This window comes from Podarcis vaucheri, assembly GCF_965113315.1.
Source record: "Podarcis vaucheri genome assembly, chromosome: 16".
Lineage (NCBI taxonomy): Eukaryota > Metazoa > Chordata > Lepidosauria > Squamata > Lacertidae > Podarcis > Podarcis vaucheri.
In genome coordinates this window covers 38,967,503-38,993,378 of record NC_138754.1, presented here as the reverse complement: position 1 = coordinate 38,993,378, position 25,876 = coordinate 38,967,503, and the positions used below count along the sequence as shown (strand labels likewise).

The 25,876-nt window shown below is 47.6% G+C and overlaps 1 protein-coding gene and 1 long non-coding RNA gene across 3 annotated transcripts in view; one reads left to right on the top strand and one right to left on the bottom strand.

The window, feature by feature from the left end:
* The window catches only part of LOC309521564, a 141,383-nt gene that overhangs the window by 115,023 nt on the left and 484 nt on the right, over positions 1-25,876 (top strand). The gene's annotated exons all lie outside the window — the stretch shown is intronic.
* On the bottom strand, positions 1,637-20,928 carry HPD (4-hydroxyphenylpyruvate dioxygenase). 2 transcript variants are annotated; one of them, XM_082204161.1, is made up of 14 exons: positions 20,824-20,917; positions 20,375-20,401; positions 19,030-19,092; positions 16,870-16,974; positions 15,640-15,682; positions 12,960-13,042; positions 12,770-12,859; positions 11,359-11,462; positions 9,070-9,147; positions 7,436-7,598; positions 5,668-5,739; positions 5,452-5,574; positions 2,911-3,027; positions 1,637-1,976 (listed from the first exon to the last, which is right to left on the bottom strand). In XM_082204161.1, the coding sequence occupies exons 1-14, from the start codon at positions 20,824-20,826 to the stop codon at positions 1,866-1,868; spliced, it is 1,182 nt and encodes a 393-aa protein (XP_082060287.1). In that variant the 5' UTR covers positions 20,827-20,917; the 3' UTR covers positions 1,637-1,865. The 2 variants fall into 2 exon arrangements, with proteins under 2 accessions (XP_082060287.1, XP_082060288.1); XM_082204162.1 differs by lacking the exons at positions 1,637-1,976; positions 2,911-3,027 and adding an exon at positions 5,146-5,180 and having other exon boundaries at positions 5,406-5,574; positions 20,824-20,928.

Genomic DNA, 25,876 nt, shown 5'->3' with positions numbered 1-25,876 from the left:
TGATGGGCAGGTGAGCACCTCAGCTAACCTCTCAAACCTTAAGCGATGCACCAAGACAGGGACAGGAGTCTGTGGTTCTCCCAACTGCTGTTGGACTCCAACTCCCAATAGCCCCCAGTCAGCATGGCCAATGGTCAGGGATGAGCAATATCTGAGGGGCCACAGTTTGCTACTCCTGTCCTAGATAAGGGACTGGGGTGGGGGTGGGGAGTGCATTGAAATAAAATATGCAATGAAGCCCATCAAGCTTTGCAGATATCTGTGCAGCTTGGTTCAAATAGGAAGCATAGTATTGGAGGCCAGTGAGTTGCATGTGTGCTGCTGGCCCTTCTGAAATTAGTCATGTCTCTTCTGGGGAAGAGAAGCACCCTGCTCCTTAGAAAAGGCAGGATCGTGTTTATATTTTGAAATGCATTTTTTACTTGAAACATACATTTGATTTTTTTTTTTTTTGAGCCAATAACACTTTGGCAAGCACAAAAGCCTGTGGATAACTAAAGTCCCATCCTTGTGTTAGTCCAAGAAGTACAGATTGGGTCACTTTGTACTGAAGTATGAAAAAAATGTAATTCCTCAAGCACTGTGGGAGCTGTAAATAGAGAAATTCATCTTCCTCTCTCATAATACAGTGGAACCTCTACTACGGACATAATCCATTCTGGAGGTCCGTCCACTGGTCGAAACAGGATGCTAGAAGACACGTCTTGTGTGCAGTGCATGTGCATGCGGCGGCTGCTTCTGTGCACGTGCAGATGGCAGAAGCCACTTGCACGAATTGCAGCAAACCCAGTGTTTACTTCCGGGTTTGCCGTGGACGCAACTTGGAATGTCCGCAAGGCGAGGCGTATGTAAGTCGAGGTTCCACTGTACCATGTTGATTTGCCAGGACATACCATTGTGTTGATTCATCTAACATAATGTCGTACAAGGACTGCTTGTGTTTTAAGATTATTTATTGCTTTATTATCTGATCCTGACTTGTAGCTGGCTTTGTTTACTTATTGGTACACCTGGTCCTGAAACCTTTGGACAGAGGCTGGGTTAACAATATTTTAATAAATGATGTGAAGGTAGCCACTAAGTTTTAAAGGGCTTTGAGCAAAAGTTACGCAAATCTCAGGGAAGCCAAGTTCATCTACAGAGGAGGTGGCGGAACCTGCAGCCCTCCCATCTGTTGTAGGGCAGGCTACAGTGCTCATCACCCCATACCATTTGCCATACTGGCTGGGGCTGATGGGAGTTTGGGGTCCAGCAATAACTGGAGGGTACCAGGTTCCCCATCCCTGCTCTCCAGACATGGCAGATAACAAGAGCCTCATTGGACAAGGGCAAAAACCATAATAGGAAAGGCTACTTATCCCTGGCTTGTGAGCATCTGGATCTTGCAGCTGGCTGCTGTTGCTGCTGGAAGCAGACTGCTGCACTCGGTGGCATGTAGGTAGACACCTATCAACAAAAGTGGCACAAGGAAGAGTTCCTGCATCGCCTGGGGTTTCGACTTGATTCATTTTGAGGTCTTTTGCGACTCTGATTCCATGACTCAAAAGTTGCAGTTTTTACATAGCCCCAAAACTGTGTAGCTGTTACAGTCCTTTTTCAAGTGCCATGCAAAATACTGGGATCAGGAACAGACAAATTCAATTTCGTTTGTTTATTTCAGCCAACCTCAGGGATCTCTCCAAAGTGGACATGGAGGAAGGCTCCTGTGGTATTAATTTTTTTATATAAAAAATAGCCAATGGAGGGAAAAAGGAAGACTTTAGAACCGCCTTCAGGAAAGCCTGAACTGGGAGGATTTATTCCAATCCTTTTTTGCATAGTGCATCCCACTTTCTGTATATATCCATACTGTTTCCTCCTGAGCATTACACAAAGTCTGATTCTCCGGTGGGTGTCAGGACAGTGAGGTTTCCCCGGGCATCTTGGTCCAGTTCAATAGCTTCAAACAAAGATTTGAAGTTTCCAGCACCGAATCCCTAAAGCCACAGGAGAGAGAGAAATGTGTAAATAGTGCAAGCACTTTCTTCCCGATACCCCAGCTGGAGCTCTCTTCCGTGGCAGGTGGGATCTCCACTCCACCTCAGATGAAATGGTCGATACGGCAGAGAAGCCAATGATCAGTCACAATGTGCCTCATATGAACACAGAAGCGTGATGGCGATGCATTCCCATCAGCTCAGATTTAATAGCCACACCAGCAACATTGTTATTATTCCATCTGTCTTTTGAATAAGGGTTGTCAGGGTCAGACCTGCAGACAGCCCCTTGGAACTTGGAAAGCGCAGAGTTAAGTCCCTAGTTCAGAGTAGACTAATGCCAAATTCCAGAGCAGTAAACTCAGAAATCGGGAAGGCCAGAGGCAGGTACCTAGCCAAAGTGAGGCAGGTAGTCTGTTTTCAAGGGGCAGGAGGTGAGGTTAGTAGCAATGAACTGATCAGACAGAGGAGACAATAATTATTCACAGAGTCAGCCAAGCCCCTACTGCAGACATAGGCAAGCTCAGCCCTCCAGATGTTTTGGGACTACAACTCCCATCATCCCTAGCTAACAGGACCAGTGGTCAGGGATGATGGAAACTAGTCTCAAAACATCTGGAGGGCAAAGTTTGCCTATGCCTGCCCTACTGGTTGCTCAGATCATCTGGCCTGCAAGCCACATTACCCTCTGACAATTAGCTGCAGCATAGTAAATTCTGGCCAACAGCTCATTCTAGTGGTTGCAATATAGCATCTGGATTATCCAAGTTGAGTCCCTTTTGTGCCTTAAAAAGGTGGTCATTTCCCAACTTTTATCATGCAAGGTTGTTGTTTTTTTTAAAAAAACCGAGCAGGGTAGAACAGAAAGCCACCAATCTGTGAGAGTTGATTTGTTTCCCCTGAGCTTGGGGTGAGCCCCAGCTGCCCAACAAACCTGGTGATTGTGGCGCTGGATGACCTCAAGGAAGACAGTCGGTCTGTCCTGAACAGGCTTTGTAAAGATCTGAAGCAGGTATCCCTTCTCGTCAAAGTCAACTAGGATTTTGAGTTCCTTTAGAGCAGAAGCAAATGAAAGGGCAATGATAGAAGTTGCCCAGGGAATATGTGAGGTGTATAATAATAATAATAATAATAATAATAATAATAATAATAATAATTTTTATTATTTATACTCCGCCCATCTGGCTGGATTTCCCCAGCTACTCTGGGCAACTTACAGCACATAAAAAATTGTAAAACATTAGACATTAAAAACTTCCCTAAACAGAGCTGCCTTCAGATGTTTTCTGAAAGTCAGAAAGTTGTTTATTTCCTTGATATCTGATTGGCGGGCATTCCACAGTGCAGGTGCCACCACCGAGAAGACCCTCTGCCTGGTTCCCTGTAACCTCACTTCTCATAGTGAGGGAACCGCCAGAAGGCCCTTGGCACTGGACCTCAGCGTCCGGGCAGAATGATGGGGGTGGAGCTGCTCTTTCAGGTATACAGGGCCAACGCTGTTTAGGGCTTTAAAGGTCAGCACCAACATTTTGAATTGTGCTCATAAATGCACTGGGAGCTACTGTAAGTCTCAAGACCAGTGTTATGTGTTCTTGGCAGCCACTCCCAGTCACCAGTCTAGCTGCCGCATTCTGGATTAGTTGCAGTTTCCGGGTCACCTTCAAAGGTAGCCCCACATAGAGCGCATTGCAGTAGTCCAAGCGGGAGATAACTAGAGCATGCACCACTCTGGCAAAACAGCCTGTGGGCAGGTAGGGTCTCAGCCTGCGTACCAGGTGGAGCTGGTAGACAGCTGCCCTGGACACAGAATTAACCTGCGTCTCCATGGACAGCTGTGAGTCCAGAATGACTCCCAGGCTGCACACCTGGTCCTTCAGGGGCACAGTTACCCCATTCAGGACCAGGATGGGCAAGGATCAAGGAGACAGATGGTTAGTTTCACTCATCCAAGCAGCCTGTCCACATCCTCGAAGGTAACAGATAGGAACTGATCCCATGCAACTTGACTGGACAGGACTCTAGCACTCTCCCACCCCGGCCCTGCTCCCACGGAGGAGTCTACCTCTTTCTGAATCTGAGCGACTTTATCTGCAAAAAACTTTGCAAATTCATTGCAGGAGATCTTGGGATCCCCACCAGGCCCTGATGGTGGAGGTGGTTCTGCTAGATTGTGAACCACTTGAAAGGGTCTCCTGCTGCTGTTTTCTGCAGATGCAATAGAGGCGGTGAAGAATGTCCTCTTTGCCGTCGCTATCGCCACTTGACGCTGAGCTCTAACCGTGTTTGGTCTGATTCAGAATGAGTTTTCCGCTACCGCCCTCAGCTCTGGGAAAAACCACAGGGCTGTCCGGGCTCCATGCACTCGGAGAGGGCGCTTCGGAACCAAACAGTCAATAGTCCTGGTTAACTTTGCATTCCAGCGGGCCAACAGGGAGTCAGCTAAAAGGCTATCAACATGGGATAAAACATCGCCTACTACCCTTTGGAAACCATTTGGATCCATTAAATGGCGGAGTCTGACCATCCAAATCAGTCCCACCTCCCTGCAGTGGGGAAGGGTCATGGAGAACGCCAGCTGCACCAGGAAGTGATGCCCTCAAAGCTGGGATGGGGTTAACCTGTGGCCCTCCAGATGTTGCTGGACTCCACCTCACATCTCTCTCCGGCGTTGGGCTATGCTGGCTGGGGCTGGTGAGAGTGTGGAGTCCAAGGTCACAGGATAGCCAGTCCCACCTTAAAGGCTGGTGGTCTTGCACATTACATTGGAACTGCCACAACCCCCTTCCCAATGTGAAACTCATCAAGTAGTGCAGCTGCTAAAGTAATTGCTTGCCTTTGTATTGTATTTCTATCCAAGGTCTTCCAAGGGGAGTATCTGGTTCTTGACCTTTCTGTTTTGCTCCCACCAAAACTTGGAGCTAGTGGTTATTCCAAGGTCACCCATCAAGCTTCACAGATGAGTAGGGATTTGACTTCATGCCTTGCCAGTCGGTAAGAACATAAGAAAACCCTGTTTCATCAGGCCAATGGGCCATCTAGTTCAGCCTCCTGTTCAGCCCCCATGACTAGTAGCCACTGAATTTGTCCCATCCTCTATTAAAGCCACCCAAGTTGATGGCCATCACTGCCTCCTGTGGCAGCAAGTTCCATAGTTTAACGATGCACTGTATGATGAAGTCCTAGTCTAGACCAACCTTCTGGCCACTAAGCCAAACTGCAAGATGTAGTCAAAATAAAAAAATTCCTTCCAGTAGCACCTTAAAGACCAACTAAGTTAGTTCTTGGTATGAGCTTTCGTGTGCATGCACACTGTATCTGAAGAAGTGTGCATGCACACGAAAGCTCATACCAAGAACTAACTTAGTTGGTCTTTAAGGTGCTACTGGAAGGAATTTTTTTATTTTGACTATGGCAGACCAACACGGCTACCTATCTGTAACTGCAAGATGTAGGGTAGCCCTGGTAGCCAACTCACCTCCAGTTTATCCATGTTCTCCTTCACCTTGATCTTGGCTGATTTCAATTTCTCCCTAAGTTTTTGGTAGTAGGTGGGGGGCACCACCAGGAATTCCGTGCCACGTTCTTTCAGGTTTGTGACCTGCAACCCAAAAATGTACACAGCAATGACAAAGGCCACATCCCCAAAGGTGGCCACTTATTGGTAGACTGATCAGGGAATACACTGTCTTACTGAAGCAATAATATCCGAGGTATTCAGAGCGATGTGTTGGACTCCAGGGCCCCCGTAATAGTCCACGTATTCCTGCAGAGTGAAAAAGTAAGCACAGGAAGGCACCATGTGAGTGGTGAACCGCCAGCAACAACGTCACAAAAACACCAGGCCAAGACCAGGACCTGGGGGACCAGAGTTCAAATCCCAACTCAGCCATGAAGCTCACTTTGCAACCTCAACCTAGCAAGACTGTTGTGGGGATCAAGTGAGAAGAGGGAGAACTATGTAGACCACCTTGAGCTTGAGGGGAGGAGAGAAAAACATGTCATTGTGGGTAGTAGTCTTTAACAGCCTTCATCTCCTGCCTTACCCTCTTGTAATCCTAGGCTGTAATCCTTGACACACTTACTTGGGAGTATGTTCCATGGAGCTCAGTGGGTCTTATTTCTGAGTAGAAGTGTGCTGGATTGCACTGTGATTAGCGCTTCTCTCACTGCATCCAAACACGGGAGGAATGGAAACAGGGTTTACCCAGAGTGGTGGGGTGGGAACATGTGCTCTTACTGCTGTTTTGATGAATCTCTACATGGCCATCACTAATGACAGCTGCTCTAGTCAGATTCTTTTGTATTTTCACAGTACAGGAATTTTTTACCGTATTGTGGATTTTAAAAAAAATCAAACACACATACACACACACACCTCATCTGAAAATCACAGGGCAGTTTACAGCATAAAAATACAAAGATGAGAACACAAAATACCTAATAAAACAAAATCAAACCAATAACCCCCTCCCATAAACACATTTAAAAGGCTATAGAAGAATAAGAGAAGAAGAGTTTGGATTTGATATCCTGCTTTATCACTACCCGAAGGAGTCTCAAAGCGGCTAACAATCTCCTTTTCCCTTCCTCACCCACAACAAACACTCTGTGAGGTGAGTGGGGCTGAGAGACTTCAGAGAAGTGTGACTGGCCCAAGGTCACCCAGCAGCTGCATGTGGAGGAGCGGAGACGTGAACCCCTTTTACCAGATTACGATTCCACCGCTCTTAACCACTACACCACGCTGGCTATACAATGTCAATCAGCCAAAGACCTGATTATCGAGAAATGTTTCCACCTTGCACCAGGGGAGAAGCAGTCCACAAAGTCAACGCTCCTTGCTTAAAGGAAATCCACACCGCAACACAGTCTCAACCTCCTTACAGGAAGGATGCAATAGGCAAATGCATTGGGATGGGCAGGGCTTGTACTGAAGAGGCCAAATAACTCAGGCGGTTACCAGCATGGCACACCATGTGCCCATAGAGACCTTCCGGGGTGTGTGTCAAAGGGTCCCCCTCCCCCAATTAAATGAGGCTTGAGGCATTCCATTGCAGCCAATAGAATATGCATCTCTCTCTCTCTCTCTCTCTCTCTCTCTCTCTCTCTCTCTCTCTCTGTTGCACCCCAGAGTTTCCCCAGCATGCCAAGTGCCCAGAGCCCCCCCAAAGCAGTTAGCACCCCCTAAAACAAATTTATGCTACAAGCCACTGGAGTTAGAAACTGGCACCTTCTTCTCTAGCGGGCAGCTGCACCTGGTAGCACACAACTGGAATTGCAGGTGGCAGTGCCTTCCCAGGCACCAAGATGGAACCACCCCCCCAGGTTGGCCACTGGAGGATATTGAAAGGCTTCCTGTTTGGCCTGGTGTGTCTCGGCCTGTTCCTCTGCCCTGGCTCGAGGCTCAACTCTGGCCACTCAGCCCTGACACAAAGGACCCAGGGAGTCTCGGCTTTCACCTGGATCTGAGACTTCCTCTTCCCTATTGCAGGCTCATTGATGGGCATTTTAATGGTCTCTTCATAATTGGCCACCACAACGGACCGGAGGGCACTGTACTCTGTGTGCAGCTGCTTGTCGTCCACAGACCAGAAACGGTGAAAGAGGAGGTTTCTCTGGTACCTGCGGATGTGCAAGAAGCGCCACATGTCAGAATGAGTAGGCCAAGGGCTTTAGCCACAATTATATTCTTAGAGAACATCCTGGGTGGAATCTAGATGCATTCACAAACATTATTTTGAAGAATTAATGACTGAAAAATTAAAAAGTTGCGACAAGGAGATGCAGCAAGGTAGCAAGAGCTATCTGAGCAGCTTCCTGCTCTGACATCCATCTGTTTCTTTTGTGAAGAGCCCATAGCTCAGGTGTAGAGCACCTGCTCCTGCACCCACCTTCAACCCCTGATATGTCCAGGCAGAGAGTCACTGCCAGTCAGGGTTGCACAGTACCAAGCCAGGTGGATGGGCCAACGGTCTAACTCTGTTGAAAGCAGTTTCTATCTAATTCAGTCCTTTATTCAGAACAGTGAGGACTAGAGACCTCCTTTGTTTTTAGAGGAGGCACCACACACACTTTGCTTACAAAGACCCCAGGCTCAATCCCTAGTATCGTCAGATATGGCTGGGGAAGACTCCCATTTAATCTCCTGGAGAGCCACGGCCGGCCACTGCACAGAGGGAGACTGGCCCATGGTCTACAAAGGCTGTTGATCTTACTTCCAGAGTTGCAGCTCTGGGTCTATGGAACCGTGGCTGGAATGGAGGCTGCTTGCTTGGAAGCTCAAAGAAGGAAGGGAGAGGGGATCTGCTCTGTGGGTGTTTATAATTGCATTTGTCTTGGAAATTCCATTTAAAAAGCAGCTAATAGGAGGGGGAGCGAGGGGGGTGGATCTCCAGGCAGCTAAGCGAGATCACATCAAAAGTCCATCTAGTCCACTCTTCTCCAAACCTCCAGATGTTTTGGACTGCAACTCCCATCAAGCCCCAGGCAGCACAGCTGCCCAACCTAATGGTCCCACCAGCAGTTAACCAGATTATTCTGGGAAATCCTGACGCAAGACAGGAAGCCAACAGCTGCTTATCTCCAGCAGCTGGCATTCAGAGGAATAGAGTAGATGGACCTGGAGATCAATGTTAGCCATCATAGCTATTGCCCTTTGATATCCCCGCTGATAAAGCCACAGCCGAGGCCCAGCTGCCCGCATCCTCTGGGCCACGTTCCCTTGAGCAGAGCCAAGGAGAGGGTCAGCCCCCCTTCCTTCCTCCCCATCCCCCACATGCTGGGCTGGTGGGTATGCTGGTGGCTATGAGCAGGGCTGAAATGAGGCTTTCTGTCACCTGGATCGAAGAAGACTCAGTTGGGGACCCCACCCCCTGGATGCCTGTTTGCGTACGTACATATCATGTTGTAAAGGCCACCCATAATAAATGTCCTAAAATCAGTTTCTCTGCATCAGAGATTTAGATTGATCAGGCCCACAACATCTGGGGTCCCCATGGCTGCTCTAAATGTCCTGTGTTGTCATCGAGGAAGTTTCATGTTCTAGAAGAAAAGCAATTCTTCCCTTAAGTTGATTTCCAAAAGCAATCTTTACCATTCTGCCACAGAGTTCATCTCCTGGTCAGGCTGGTTCCCCACTATGTGGTCAATGAAGTTCAGTTTCACAGATGGCCTGAGAAAGAAAAAGGCAGATGAGATCAGGGATTTTCTTGTTTTACAGAAGTGTAGTGCCTCGTTGTTGTTTTTTAATGTAACATTTTTACAAATCTGTTTCATTTGTTGAGGCATTAGGGGGAGAAGAAAAGAAAAAAGAAAGGGGGGGTGGAGAGAGGGAAGATGGATAGGGGTGGGGTTGGGTGGTGGTGTTTCTATTATGTTTAATGTATGTAGAGTTTGGTGTCAGCGTTGCTTGTGTTGTTCACTTGTGTTCCTTTGGTGGTGAGAGAGGTTGGGGTTGGCCTAGGGTGCGATTATTTGCTTGTGATTGGCTGTGATGATCTTTGTTTTCGTGTGTGGGTGAGGTGGGTGGGTGTTTTGGATCAGGTTAGCCATATTGATTTGTATGCTGTTGGTGGATTATTGCCACTGTCCTGTTCGGCTGTGTATGTGATAAAGGGGAGCCATACCGGGGTGAAGGAGTCTTCTTCTGTTTGTCCCTGTGTCAGTTTCAGTTTATTAGTTAATTTTTCTAGTAGGGCTGTTTCCCATACTATTTGGTACCATTGGTCCATGCTTACTCCTGACAGGTCTCTCCAGTGTCTGGTTATGGTGTTTCTGGCTGCTGAGAGCAGGTGGGTTATGAGTTCTTTGTGGTGTAAATGGGCATTGTTGTCTTGAAAGATGTTTAGTAGGGCCAATTCTGGGGTGATGTCTATTACTTGCTTAGTTATTTTACATATTTCTTGTATGGCTGTTGTCCAGAATAGTTGGATTTTGGGACACTCCCACCACATGTGGAGGTATGTGCCTGTGGAGGTGCACCCTCTCCAGCATTTTGGTGAGGTTTTTACCTCCATGGTGTTTTTTGTGGGATGAGTACTTCTCATGCAGACAAGTTGGCCTCAGATCCTCCCACCCCCATTAACTCTTTCCAGAGAAAAACGTATAGGCAAGAGAAGCCTGTTGCCAAAGGCCCATCTGAAGTATCTCAGCAACCCATTTGCAAATTAAGCTCTTGTCCACCTTTCAGAGGTTAATCTCCCTTTACACAAAGGGTTCCCCATAAGCCAGTGTGGTGTCCTGCTAGAGTGTCAGCATAGAATCTGGGAGTCCAGCAACTTGGTTGTGATGTTCCCTGGGTAGCCTTGGGCCAGTCATACCGCTCAGCCTAGCCTACCTCACAGGGTGGTTGTGAGGATTAAATGAGCAGCAGAGAGAACAAGGGATGCCACCTTGAACTCCTTAGAGAGAGAAAAAGTGGGATGTGAATGCAATAAATAAACAAATAAATAAAATCAGGAAATGTGGAGTGATGGGAACATACAGTCATATGTGGTGGGATTGTCTGTTAGTTAATAAATTTTGGAAACAGATTGGTATAGAAATATCGGGAATTGTGGGTAGGAAGGTGGGAATATCTAAATTAATGGTTCTTATTAGTCTGAGTAGCACCAAGTTAAAAACAAAAGAGGAATGTAAATGGGTAAAATTGATGGTAACTGCAGCCAGACAGGTTATAGCGAGTAATTGGAAAAATGCAGAAGAGCTGGGGTGAACCAATGAAGGAAAAAAACTGAATAATATTATAATTTTAGAATATCTACAGTAACTGTGAAGATGCACAGCATGAAAGGGTTTAAGGTCAGTGAGAAAGAGGAGGATTGGTTTGAGAAGCTATTGAATTATTTGGGTAGGTTTGAACAATTTGGGGCAATAAAAATGTAAAGAAACCTTGTGGATGGAGGAGTGTTAACGTATATAAAATTGTACGTATGGTTGATTTGAATATGTTATTATTGATTATGTATACCCAATGTATCAGCCGCCTGGGGGGGTCTCACTGTTTGTGTTTGGTTGTTGGTAAATAATAATCAGACATCAAACTCCCTCTGATGAAAGTCACCAAAGGTTCTTTGAGCGTGATGTTTGTTTTGATTCAGGTGTGTGCTTAAGCTTGTCTGAAGTGTGCACCTAGAAGGAGAACAACTCCCAGTGGGGTCACTGTGCTAATCTGTGTGCAGGGGGAGGGGGGGCAGGGAAGAGAGAGAAAAGATTATCTAAAAGTCTAATGTGGGACTGACACTGAGAAATGGCCAGGACTAGCTCCTTGCTGGTTGAACAATCCCAGTGGCAAATCTAAGTGTGTGGAACGGCACCCAGTCTAAAATGAGACTCAGGTCTTTCATGCTAGAGTTTAACCAGAGCAGTAAGGGCTGCTACTTACAGTCTCTTCAACAGAGGGTCCCTGAAGATGGGTGGCTCAAACCCCGGCAGGAAAAGCCCCTTGTAGCCCCTCTTCTCTATCAGGGTGTGTGTGGTGTCTCCATACTAGATGGAGGAGGAGGAAGAGGAAAGTAAAACACTTTAATATCACTCTAGTGACCTGAGGGATCCCACTGGCTCCCCGCCCCCAAAACTTGTTTTCTTGATTTTTGCCAAATCTCAGCAACAGTTGTTTTAAATGACTTTCTTTTGACCCCAAGTGCTCAGGAAAATCTGTCAAAATCTTTCTACAATTTCTACTTTTAGTTAGGTGTTTTTATTTATTTACTTGATTTGGGGGGGGGCAGCTGCTTCCTTGCTCCCCCCTTCCCCTCACTTCCCTCTACAGCATGTGCAGAAACCGCTTTCTTGACTGTTGACTCTTGGCCTTGTCTGCTCCGTTCACCAGAGCCCGTCTTCGCACTCAGGGGAAGAAGAGTTATTCGGAGACTCTGATTCCCCTCACAGGCCTGCAACTCCCCGAAATCCATGGGAAGAGGGAGGGATTATTTAATTGTAGAGTTGAGAATTGTAGCTCTGTGAGGGGAATAGGCACCTCCAAAACAGCTATTCAACACCCTTAAACTACACTTGCCAGGATGCTTTTGTAATTGGGGGGGGGGGGCATGACTAATTAAAGTGCCATGATGCTGTTTTAAATGTATATGGTGTTATGTACTAAGCTTGGATCCTAGAACAATAGGCAAGTAGGATCCTAGAATGCAACAACTGATTGGCTTGCAGGAAAAGACCAATCAGGCTCCAGGAGTAAGTTAATCAACCTATTAGGCTGGTAGGATCGTAGAATGCAACAACTGATTGGCCTGCAGGAAAAGACCAATCAGGCTCCAGGAGGGAAGCAGAATCAGCCAATCAGACGGGACTTATTGTGTAAATAATATCTATAAAGGCCTGAGGTTTGGGGGGAAATTCAATCACTGTTTTACAAGCTGCAATAAAGAGCATGGAGTCACTACAGGACTCCAAGTATATTTCAATAGCAAACAGGACCTCTGACTCTATACATTAATCACTACCTTTGGCTAAATGCATAACTTCTTCTTGAGGCTGAAGAAGTCTAGTAATTTCTCTCCGTCTCCAGTTCAGAAACATGAGGCTAATAAGATAGGCTTGTTTTAAGGGTTTCTGATAAAATAAAAAACAAAGTGCCTAGAAAACATGCTACATAAATCCTATTTATTAATCACAGTCGTAGAGTTTAGTCCAACCCCCTGCAATGTATCCCTGACAGATGACCATTTAACCTCTACCTTCCAGTCCGTTCCACTGTCTAACAACAACTGCCTATTAGTACTATCATTTCCTGAGTCTGTCCAAATGCAGTTTATAGGTGAAAGCCCTCACTTTCTTACCGTCTGAACGACTGCAAATTTCACCTTCCCGTGTTTATCTTCCTCTATCCAGGGTTCTTTAACAATCAGAGCTCCACGCTCTCTAGCTTTCTGAGTGGGAAAAATAAAAATAGCACCTACTAGATGAAGCAAGGCGAAAGGCTAGCAAGCCTCTCAAGTCACACAGAGACCCTCTTCAGCAGAGGTTCACCTGCACGATGAAATCACAGTCCTCCACTTCAAAGGCAACATCTTTGACTCCGTCCCCGTGCTTCACTAAGTGTGCTCCCATTTCTGCATAATGAGAGAGAGAGAAAGAAAGAGGAAACACCAAGACAATTTAATGGAGGAGAAGTTTGTCAACTGCTATTGGCCAAAAAAGATGAAACCTCCATAGTCAGAGGGAGTGTACCTCAGAACACTGAACGCCAGCTGTGCCTTAGTTAGGCACAGCAAATTACCTGTGCTAGTGAATTAACTGCATTGTCCTTTAAGAGCAAAGGAGACTCCATCTCTCCCCTGAGACAAGGAGAAGCCTGCATTTGAAGTCCTGCCAAGGGGCTGCATATAACCCTGGTAAAAACTCCTGCTGAGGAACTGGCAGACGTGGTGACCCTGAATCCAGCCTTCAAGGCCCATCAGAGAACGCAGAAAGAAAAAAGGAGGGAGAGGCCCACAGCCACCAGGCCAGGCTGCTCAAGGGCAGGGCAGATGTGGCGCCGGGGTGCAAATATCTGCCCAGCACCCCCAAATTACCACAGATGGGGGGGCTGAAGCTGTGCAGTGCCAGCCATCGGAGGGGGCAACTCTCCCCCATGCTGCTGCAGGAGAGCAATCCTCGCGGAGGCTTGGGAGGCAAGCTGCACGCCCGCCAGCTGGCGGGCATGCAGGGAAAGGGGAGGCCACCGGCAAAGCCACACAGCTCCCCCACTCGCTGGGGCGCCCCTGAGAGGCTGGTGCCCTGGCGCAACGGACCACTAAGCCCTATGGGAAAGACGGCCCTGCTTGAGCGCTTCCCAGAGGCATCTGTTTGGCCATGAAGAGAAGCTGGGGGCTGGACAGGGTATCCCTTTGGCTGGATCCGTCCTTATGATATTAAAGCACCACTCACTGGAGCTCACTCTAGGGAGCCGTGGGTGCTTCAGCACCCACAACAATATATTTGGGGGACTGAGCCACTCCAAAGTCAATGGGTGAAGTCGAAGCCCTTCGTTGTGGGCACCCACAATCCTCGGTGCGAGAGGGCACCTATGGCACCGCTGATGGGTTGGGAAGGACATGGAAACATGAGAAGGGCCTAGCCACTCATAGGCACCGACTCCATGGGGCTTGAGGGGGCTTGAGCCCCCTCAAAAAAATTTTTGGGGGGGCTCAGCCCCCCCAATAATCTCGGGCGCCCTTCCAGCAGAGCCCCGGCCGTCCCCCGCGAGATTAGGGAATCCTCGGGGGCGGGGGCTCCTGCCTCTAGCCCCAGGTTTCCCGCATATCAGCTGTTCCGGAGCTGATTAATAGGCAGCAGCACGCTCTCCCCTATTCGCTCACGAGGGGGCGGCGCCACTTTATTTGCATATTCATGAGCTTATTTGCATATTCATGAGCTTATTTACATTTCACGAGCTTTCCCGGGCCCCCCCAATATTTTTTATAAGTCCGCGTCCCTGTAGCCACTGGATCAGGCCCATAACTCCTCTAGTCCAGCATCCTGTTCTTACAACGGCCAACCAAGATGCCTACAAGAAGCCTGAAGGCAGGACATGAGCACAGCAGACAATTCCCCATTTGGGATTCCCAATAAAGGTGTGCTGCCTTCAACAGTGGAGGGAGAACAAAGCCATTGTGGCTAAGAATCACAATGCAGGCCGCTTCCATAGCTCCATGGAGCAAAATGGGCCAAAACTACAGGCTGGAACAGAGGCACCAACTTGTGCCCAACACTGCCGGGAGGGAGGGCATCGCGCATGCGTGACATCACACATACACCCCCCCAGACATGCCAACTTGGCCTGCCATCCCCTGCCCCCACCCTACTTTTTTATGCAGCCTCTTGTTTTGGTGTCTTCCGGGAAGGGGCCCAGGAGATTCTCAAAAGGACACGCCAGGGTGAAGATGCTTTGCTTTGCCACACCCCTGGCAGAGACCATCAGAGAGCTTTCAGTGCGCAGGGTCACTGAATTTTGAGGGGGCCCAACCCACCCCTTGAAAATTTGGGTGGAGCCCTTGGCCACCCAGCTCCCCTAGATGGCACACCTGGGCTGGAAACGATGAGATGATCTATGTAACACTGGGATATAAACTAACTTGAAGCACGGTAAAATAAACCAGTGAACTGCATTGAAAGAGACCCTGGGAGGTCATTGAGCCCCACCCCCAATGCTCAGAGCAGAATCTGCAATGCAAGACCCAATCGTGCAGCAGCCCCTTACAAAGGGCTGCACAGCCTCGGCTTAAATAGTGCTGCAGAGGGGAGTCTGCCAGCTCTCCCTGTGGCAGACAGGGCAGGAGCAGTTGCTTTTAGGAACTTTCTCTGCATATCTGGCCAAAATCTGCCCCTCCCTGCCATTCCTGGTCCTTGATTCAAGTCCTGTCCTCTGGAGAAACAGAGAAAAAGTCTGTTCCACCTTTTATGCAACAACCCTTCTGATATTTGAAGACCACTTTCACGTCTCCCCTTAAACTTCTCTCCTCCAGGCTAAAGCATACCCAGCAATTTAATGCATTCCTTACTGAGAATCCAGAACCCCCCCCCCCATCCTGTTCACCCTACTCCTGACCTGCATGGAGCCAACACCTGTCTCAAAATGTGGCTCCCAGAGCTGGACACAGAACTCCCAGGGTTTCAAAAGGAACTCGTTTGGTAAGAAAAGTGACAACAGGACCAACTCTTGAATTACCTTGATTTCCAGGGTTGAGAGCCGAAGAGAAGATAAATATGATCTGTTGGTAATCAGAATAATAATCAGAATAACTACAAGCATTTGTTTTCTTTATGACAAGGTTAAGTGATGAGTCAAAGGCTGAAATGCTGACACTGGCATTCATTTAAAATGTTGATATCCGAGATCATTGAGACAACCAACAGGAAGCTAAAAACAGGAATATTCCATAACATCTGGAGGGCACACGGTTGGCAAAAGGCTGGCTTAGAGAGTTGGTCTCTCTTTGCTAGACCCAAGACAGTCGTGGGTCCCCCTCCCCTATTCACAATACTGTTACACTCCAGCCCAACTCTCCAAAAGGTAAGAGAGTCCAAGGGTTCCAGGTTCAATTTACTTGGAGTGAGGGTCTTTAGAATATATGGTTTATAGATGGTTTATCTACATACATCAAGGGACACGGGTGGTGCTGTGGGTTAAACCACAGAGCCTAGGGCTTGCCAATCAGAAGGTCGGCGCTCCTGCCAACCTAGCAGTTCGAGAGCACATCAAAGTGCAAGTAGATAAATAGGTACCGCTCCGGCGGGAAGACAAACGGCGTTTCCGTGCGCTGCTCTGGTTCTCCAGAAGCGGCTTAGTCATGCTGGCCACATGACCCGGAAGCTGTACGCCGGCTCCCTCGGCCAATAAAGTGAGATGAGCGCCGCAACCCAAGAGTTGTCCGCAACTGGACCTAATGGTCAGGGGTCCCTTTGCCTTTTATCTACACACATATATAACCTGAGCATAGAATGAAGAGGCTCACAGCATGAACACCACAGGAGATCTTGCTTATCCTTTGAGTTACAGCTTGGCTTTAGCGCAGAGCAAGCATGTCTCTGTCTCCAGCTCTTCAGCCTGCCCCCTGCCCAGCAAATGTCTATTGTTCCCTCCCCTGGCAGCTGGGGGACTAGGACAGGGAGACCCACTCATTTGCCCAGAGGGCAATATCACTTAGTTGTAGCCCTTGCAGCTCAGTTTATCCCTTTGGCATGCGGATCGTGGTACTAGTTGTCAGCTACAACTGTTGCCTAGACAAAGGGACTGGTTTTGCAAGCTTGCTCTCACACCTTCTACCTCCACAGGAAATTTTCTTTTTTAAAAAAGGTCAACAATTTGTTTGTCTCTGGATTTTCATTTCTTGCAATATGGCAACCCTAGGACCCCCCCCCCCAAGCCTACATCAGTGCAGTTTTCTCTCCTCCTTACCTTGTCCTGTTTGACCACATGGGACACCACCTCTCTGCTTCCCGTCTCCAGACCTTTGTAGGCCAGTTCCTCAAACCCCATTTTGTTGCAATAAAATGAAGCAGCCTTTAAAACACATGGGCGAAAAAAAGAAAAACGGCTTTTTAAAAAAGCATGTTATCAGTAAGTCACCAGACACATATTAAGACTATGGGCTATAACCAGCTAAACTGTTGCAATGGTAGCTCCCCCCTCCCGACATCTTATGCCATCAAATCCACTCTGCAGGGAGGGGAAACCCCCAGATCAGGTGGGGGACACAGAGGGGAGATGGTTCTGTTGCACAAGGAGAAACCCTTGCGCTGTGCAATGAACTGCTCAGTGCAACACTGAGTACAGCGTTACCTGTTTATCCTACTGGTGAGATGTTTTAAATCTTGGTATGACACTTGGCAAGAACCAGTGTGACATAATGGTCAGAATATTGGGTTTGGACTAAGGTTCAAATCCCCACTCTGCCCCTCAGCCTTGACTAGGAGGCTAAAAGCCCTTAGGGAGCTGCCTCACCCCTTTCCCCTTTTTGCGCCGCATCATACCAGACTTCAAGCCTCAGAACAGATCCTGACTTCTTCTTTTGGCATTGCTTAAATAGACCACTCTGGGGGCATCTTCCATTGAACTACAGCTTGCAAATGACATCATTAAGAAACAAAATGGTGGGTGGGGGGCATCACTTTCAGTTTGTTGGAGGAAAGGTGAGGTTGATGGGGCTCATCAACCTGGGAAGGTAGCCCATCTAGGAGAATCAAAACTCTGATCCTAAACCTCTGCTGCCTGCATATCTTTGCGAGAAGGAAAGGCTCAGGGGTAACTCCTCCACAAATGTGGAGTGGAGTTCCTAAGGCGGTTGGGTGACATCTTGTATGACTCTTTCTGGCAATTCCTGCCGCCAAGCCAGTGTCAAACATATTGCTTTCCTTTCCTTTGGACCACATCAGCGAGGTTAATGTTGTCTGGGCAGCTCAGGACCTCCAGATGCTCTGCCCACGCTTATGCCGCAGGGAAGTCACTTCGGTGCTGCTAGCACAGCAGTTTGACTTCATCCCTGGAGCTGCACTCCACTGTCTCTCAAGACAGACGGATGCCAACAGCCACATGGTGGGGTGAAGATTGGCTGCAGCAGCCCTGTGGTCCTTGCAGAAAGATATGCGGCGGCAGCAACAAGCCAGGGAGGTGTGGAAGCACAGGGGGCTACAGTGCACAATTCAGAATGGGGAAATGTGGGCTTTCAGCCAGGGTTTGGGTGAGCCCTGTGTGCACGGTGTGTGTTTGGCTCAGCACCTCCCTAACCCTGCCAACCAAGCAGAGAATCTGCCTCCCCTCTCCCCTCTCTCGGTTGCATCAGGCTAGTCCAAAGACCATTCCAGTTCCACATTCCTCGGAGTGCGATGCCCCATCCCCCATAGCCAGCAAGGCACAAGCCATTAATTGAATGCAGCTTACCCAGGAAATCTGCCCCACTCCCACCCCGCCTTTCAGATGGATCTCCACCCCGTCTCCAGCATCCAATAGCGCAAGAGCCTGAAGCACATCCCCTCCACAGCCCTCAGTATTGCAAACAAATGCAGGAAGAGATTTGCAGCTGGATCTGGCCAAAGGGGGCCCATGCAGTCCAGCACACTGTTCTCATAGACGCCAACCAGATGCCCCAGTGAGGTGCCTGGGAAGGGGACAAGGTTGCAACAGCAGCAAAGCCAACAACATTAAGAGGAAGGACTCTGTCAAGTCTGGCTTCCCCCTCTTTCTCATTTTCCCAGCTTTTTCCGCTTGCCATATCTCACATGTGAGCTTTTCTTCTAAAGTCCTCATGGAAACCTGCCACATTTCATGAGGCCCTTCTCCTTTTTGCAAGCAATTTGACCCCATACAATGCACGTTCGTACATGGTTTTCACTAAACACCTGCATTCTTATAACACATTCCCCAAATGTACACATTTTGTATACACCACTAAATTCAGAGAAGTGAACATTTCAAAGTTTTGCCGCATTGCGGGCACTGCGAATCAGGTAAGTCTGCTCCAAAATCCGAGCCAAACTGGTTTCTTCTCTCATCCTTTCTCGAGAGTCAACCCCCCCCCCACGCCCTGGCAGACCTTCCTGGTTTTATCAGCACACTCACCTGCTTTGCATTACCAACCCAAAACGTCAAGGAATGGAAGTGAAGGAAGCGGCCTCTTTCAGGCTGAATGGGAGAAAAGGTAGCTGGTTATTATGTGACACACTCAGAGGCAGAGCAGCCCAGTATCCCCAACACAGGCAGGCAGTAGCGTAGCATAGGGTGCCAGCAGCCGGGGCTTTGCAGAGGTGGGGGTGGGAGTGAAATGGACGGAGCACGCATATGGATTCAGCTGCCTAATAGCACCCGCATCCCCCAGGAGATCGCAGCTGTAGAGAGAAGAAAAGAAGAGTCTTCCGCTGTCCTGATTTGCAAGGAGAAGCCATTTTCAACAGAGCCCAGGTGTTGAAATTTTGCACCCTTAACCATTTTGTATCTGGGGCAACCCCCCCCCCCCCGTGCCCCCCACATGCTGTGCCACTGCAGGCAGGATCATTCAAAGCCCTCTCAACAGAGCCAGGTGAGGCAGGATCCGAACTCGGATGGCAGAGGCAAAGATCCTTTAATGTTTTTGCTGGGATATAGACTAACACAGATACCCTCTGTGGGGAGCAATGAGGTTTATTTTGGAAGCAGGTCCTATTGGGTTTAATGGAACTCCCTTCTAGTAGCTTAGGATCATAGCCTTGGGCAAATGGACCAGGCACACACAGTAATTAGCGAATGTACCACTTTTTCTTAATCGACTGAGAACATAAGGCACCAACTAGCCAAAATTAACCACCCTCTCATTTTAATGAAGCTGAAAATTGCTTAATGTTGGCTGAACTGTGCCCTCATTGTTTTGTTGGTTTTTTTAGCTGAGATGGAGGAGCTCTTGTTTCTTAAATACACCACTTTTGTCACCTACCGCAATATTATGAAATATCCAAAAATATTAGACAAGAAATTGGTGCATATTTAGTACGTTAACACCCAAAAAGGGTGAACATGTTGTTTGCAAACCCCTGTATCATACACGCACCCATGACAGGCAGCTGGGATTGACCTGGAATGAGAGTACACTTGCTGGCTAACCCAGGTTTCCCTTAGGTAATGTGTGAGTCTATGAGACTCACACACTTCTGCTTTAAGAATTACAATCATTCAGTTAAAATACAAAACAATTGCATCTTGTAGAATGTAAGAATGTGACTTTTGTACGATGCTTTCAGGTTTATAGGGTATTTGCCAAATGCACAGCCCAGTTCTTCTATGCAACAAGAGAATATTCATTTCAAAAAGGCTTTTGCAATGGTCCTTCTCGCCAGCTTATGCCCTAAGACATTAATCCAAAATGCCATTGACACCATAGACCATATTTTGTGTGGGGTGGGCGCATGGATATTAGACTGCATTGTGATCTTACCTTCAGCCCTTTATCCGAGTAAGACGTCTAGTGGTTAAGGATCAAAACAGAATAAAACAGAGGCATTAATTTTGCAAAAAGTTACTCCAGAAGTTTTAAAAAACCCACCTCAAAACTAATGCTCTATGCAAGTCATGAGAGTTTTAACAATACATCCGACACGACCACCAATACTAGAGGGATGAAACCAAAATAAAAATATAAACCCATGTCTAACTGTCTGCACAAATTAGGTGTTCACAGCATATTCACTCACTCCAAGAAATTGCTTGGTTGTTTCAAGAACAAAGTTTTCATGCACTGATTTAGATGTTTGCAGGACAGTCCAAATGTGAACAACTAGGAAGTGTTTGCAGATTTCACAGGGTCAAAAACATCTCTTGTTATCCTTCAGAGTGACAGCAACAATATATATATATCTAATTTGATTAAGAGCTATGAAGCCTCACCATTTTTTCTTCTCTGTGGCAGCAAAGCGATGTCACCAAGAGAGAAAGAGAGACAGAGAGAGAGAGAGACGGGGAGAGGGGCAGTATCCGAAGCTTTTAATAAAGCAAACATGGGAGGACGAGCTCCTCCCTCACTCCTCCTACTCCAGATGGAAATTTTAAACACTTTAACCCCAAATATATGCTGTCTTTCTCGCAAGCATTATCTGTGACACAAGAGAAAAGGCAGAGGACCTAGTGACTCCAAAGTCAGTGTGTGGGTCAAAATGCAACGTTTTCACGCAGCTGCAGTTTGGGGCTGGACTATGGGCAATGCTGTCTTTAGCATATGCGCTGCCGGGGTGCAAAGATCCGCCCAGCACCCCCAAATTTAGTTTAGCCCCCAAATTAACTTTTATTATGCTTATGTCAAACACCACACTTTATCTCTTGTTTACGAAAGGAAAAAGAAACAAACATTTTTATTTGCTTATTTATTTACAATACACTTATACTAAAGTATACAACACCACCACACTTAATAAACTTATAAGTATTGTTTAGGCACCTATTTAGGAGAAACGTCAGTCGGGTCAAAGGTGCCAGTGACCCCGCTGCCGCATAACAGCTCAATACAATACGTAACATAATATTTTGATGTAAGAGTTAATTTTGCATACATAGCGCCATTGTGAATGACAAGTGCCGCTGCTAGTGTCTTTGGTAAATGAGCGCAAGTTGAAATTCCTTTAGTGAAACAGTAGGTATATATTACTGTAATATATGTATATATGTATATATGTATATATATGTATATATGTATATATGTACTTTGTTTTTCTAGCTTGATCAGCATTATTTATTATTTCATAACAGGTAAATAGTTAAGAGCTTAGGCGGCTTTGGCAGTGGGCGCCTGGTGCCCCCCAGAATTTAGCGCCCGGGTGCCCCACACCCTTTGCACCCCTGGGTAAAGACGGCCCTGACTACGGGGTCTGTGCCCATGTCCCTGCTGTCCAGGAGGCACTAATGGATGCCAGGGAGGCAGTGTGGCACTCTAGGGGGCAAAGTGTTCCACTGGCAGCCAAGGCTGCTCTCACCCCTTGTTTTCATTTCAGGCAACTAGACTTCACAAGGCAGAGTGAAGCGGCTGCCTCAGGTGGCAGTTGCTGAAGGGCAGAGAGCAGCGAAGGCTGTGTGAGCTCCAGAGTCTGCTCTCTGCCCTCCCCAGGGGAGTTTGCTGCCCTCAGGTGTGATGAAGGACGTGGTTGCTTTGCCAGCATTGAATTAACTGCCAGTCTAGTAAGCTTTTGCGCCTATAACAGTGGACGCACCATGACGTTCTTCATCTCGGGCAGCAAAATATCTTGAGCAGGTCTTGGCAGCCAGTCAGATGCAGAAGTGCTGGGGTGTGTGTGAAGCCAAGATGCCCCCCCTCCAGAAGGCAGCTTGCAGACACTCCAAGTGTCCCTAAAAAAACACTGGTTGTTATTATTATTATTGAATAGGACATCCCTATTTTCACCGGATAACTGTTGGAGGGGATGAGCTTGTCCAGCAGCTCCTGAAACCTGTCAAGTCTTCTGCTTTCATTAAGTTCCCCTCCGTGACTCCATGATGCCATTCCTGGCCAGTCACTGCCAGATCAGACCTCATCTGTGTATATGTGAAATCATCAAAATAATCTTCTATTTATTTTCATTTATTATTACATTTTTACCGCCCGCCACTGACGCCGCCCACTTCCTCCAAAGAACTCAAGGAGACATACATGGCTCTTCCCTCACCCCACTTTATGCTCACAATAACCCTGTGAGGTGGGGCTAGGTTGAGAGACTGTCTGTCTGACCAAGGAGCTTCCAGGCTGAAGTCCTGGCCCAACACTCTGACCACTAGCCCACACTCGCTTCATTTCATTTTATACCCCCCTTTGTCCCACAAGAAGCCAGAGCACTGACCAGTGTGAAAAACACACTCCACAAGGACTTTAAAACATCGATAAAATGCACCTCTAAACAGCATCTGAGCAGGGAGATCGTACTTTTGGTTACTTGTGTAATTTTGCTTGCCCTTTAGGATAACAAGTCAGCGTCATAAACCATGAGCTGTTGTTGAAATAAGCCAACAGCCACTACTTATCTGGATTCAGGTATATTTATTAACCAGAATTGAGAAAGACGGTGCATGTTTGTGGGGGAAGAGAGGAGAGGGAGCAGCCCTGAAACTTGTGCATGCAATGATAAACTGTAGTTTAGAGTTACATGTGAATCAGGCCATGGAGTAAGAAAAAACATAAGTTCTGAAATGCATTCTTGGGACTTTATCCTTATTAAAGGTAAAGGGACCCCTGACCATTAGGTCCAGTCGTGACCGACCCTGGGGTTGCGGCGCTCATCTCGCTTTATTGGCCAAGGGAGCCGGCATATAGCTTCCAGGTCGTGTGGCCAGCATAATTAAGCCGCTTCTGGCGAACCAGAGCAGCGCACGGAAACGGTGTTTACCTTCCCGCCGGAGCAGTACCTATTTATCTACTTGCACTTTGACGTGCTTTCGAACTGCTAGGTTGGCAGGAGCAGGGACCGAGCAACGGGAGCTCACCCCGTCGCGGGGATTCGAACCGCTGACCTTCTGATCGGCAAGTCCTAGGCTCTGTGGTTTAACCCACAGCGCCACCCACGTCCCTTTATCCTTATTAGGTCAGCTGAAATGCTACAAAATAATGTGCAAAGTTTCAAGTTCTCCAGAGCTCTCAGTGTGCCTGGATGGTGACAATAAACATCCAGAAAAATGGCAAAAATAGGTGTGTGTCCGCCAATAGATTTTATCTTAAACAATAGCAAACACAGTAAATAAAGAATTCACTAGCAATATACCAATAGTTCAGTGCTAGGAGTCATTCTGGTAATCCAACATTTCATTGCTAAAGAGCTTAGCCTTACAGTGGTACATTGGTTTACGAACTTAATCTGTTCTGGAGTCTGGTCTTAAATATAGTGGTCTTAAACCAAGGCATGCTTTCCCTTAGAAAGTAATGGAAAACGGATTAATCCGTTCCAGACGATGAAAAACAACCCCTAAAACAGCAATTTTACATAAATTTTACTATCTAACAAGACCATTGATCCATAAAATGACAGCAATAGACCAGGCTGCAATCTACTACCCAGTATAGAAACCCTTCCCCTGCCCATGCCATCCTGGGAGGGAATGCCGCGGGAGTCACTTCTTGTCAGCGAGGCTCAGATGCTGACAGGAGGAGAAGAAGCAGGCATAGGGAGAGAACCGTTAGCAGCGGAAGGCAGAGAGGAGGGGGAGAGCAGCTGTAATCTGAGCTCGTTAGGCAAAGGGGGGGGGGCAAGGTGCCAACAAAATTCTGTTTTATTTTTTAGCTATGCTAGAAAGACCAAAGCAGGTTGCAAAGAATTTCGTTTTATTTTTTAAGTAACAGCAACACTCCTGAATCGCCCTCCCTCTCTGCAGCCGCTGGAGAGATAACCCTAACATACAATAAGTCATATAAAACTTGTCAATAAATAATATGCACAGATAAATGAGCAAACAGGCTTTAAGGCGTTAGGATGCAGCTTTTTTTAGGGCAATGTCCCCTCCCCTCTCCACAGGTGGTTTAGAAAAGACTGGATTCTTCTAGGTCAGAGATGGATTCTTTAGCTTTCTGGGCCTTTCTGGGAGCTGCTTCCCCTCCGTCTCTTGGCCTCTGCCATGTTGACTCCTTTGAGCTCTTAAAATGCCTGTGCAGACCACTTTCTCAGGCAGGTTTGTCAGCAGCGCTGTGTTTCTGCCAGCACCTCCTTAATTTTGCTAGCCCCCCGCTGCCAAAAGAGACCCAGCAAAGAGGCTTGTAGCAGCCGTCCCCAACTTGGTGCCTTCCAGATGTTGTTGGCCCAACTCCCATCATCCCTGACCGCTGGCTAGGGTTATGATGCTGGTTATCTTATAGGCCAGGGATGGGGAGCCTGGTGTCCAGCAGAGATTGTTGGGACTCCAACTCCCATCAGCCCCATCCCTGAAATCTACGGAAGATGGGCTAATAATAATAATCATGATAATAATGGCCATTTGGTGGGAGGAATAATAAGCTTCAGCTTTGGAAGGCCTGGTGTGTGTGATCACAGCATTTGGGGTTGGACTAGATGACCCTTGGGTTCCTTCTATGATTCTTCATTCTCCTCTCCAGTTCAATCTTCTAAACTCTGACTGAATAAGCAGGATAGATCCCTGAGTTTCTGCCAATTGACAAAATTGCTTTGAAGCCCATTAAAGTTGAATGATTTCCTGCCATTTCCGAGTCACCTTCAATGGTAGCCCCACGTAGAGCGCATGGTAGTAGTCCAAGCTGGAGATAACGCTTAACCGTGCTGCCCTCTTGCAGTTCTGTGCGGTGAATGCAGACAAGCTGAAAAAAGGAGCGCCCAGATATCTGAAGAGCAAATGAATCTGGGAGCTATAGTTTGGGTCTTTGGGTTTGATGCTTTTGTAACTGGATCGGTAATGGCTTTTACTCAAATACAATAAATGATTGATTGGTGAAAAAGTGCTTTTTCACTGAGATGCTAACTTTCTCTCTGCATGCCATTCCTTGAACGGCAAAGATAAGGCTTGCTTTCATTGCTCTGTTCATTTGTGCATTTGACTAGTGTTATGTGGAGGGAAATGCAGCCCCTGGGCTGAAAAATGTCCCCCTCCTGCCCCCTTGGGTGTTCGGTGTGGCCTTCACAGATATAGACACAACTTGGGGGAGGGTGTTTTGGCTGCTGAGCTGCGCCCCCCCATTGTGAGGGCTGAGGGTGTGATGGTGATGCCTCCCCAGCTGCTGCCATTGTCTGTGGGTTGACTGTGATGCCACAAAAACATAAATGTGGGCCAAGGCGCAAGCCTCAGCAGTTGCCCTCCCCAGAGAGAAATGGGCAGCTCGGTGGCACTCAGCCCTGGTGGTCTCCTGCCCCATGACAGCAAGCTAGCAAGCGGAAGGAGGCAATCGCCCGGTGCTGGGATGCTGTGGAGCAAGGAGAAGGCAAGTACAAAGTTGACTTGCTGGTGGGATCGCTACCTGAAG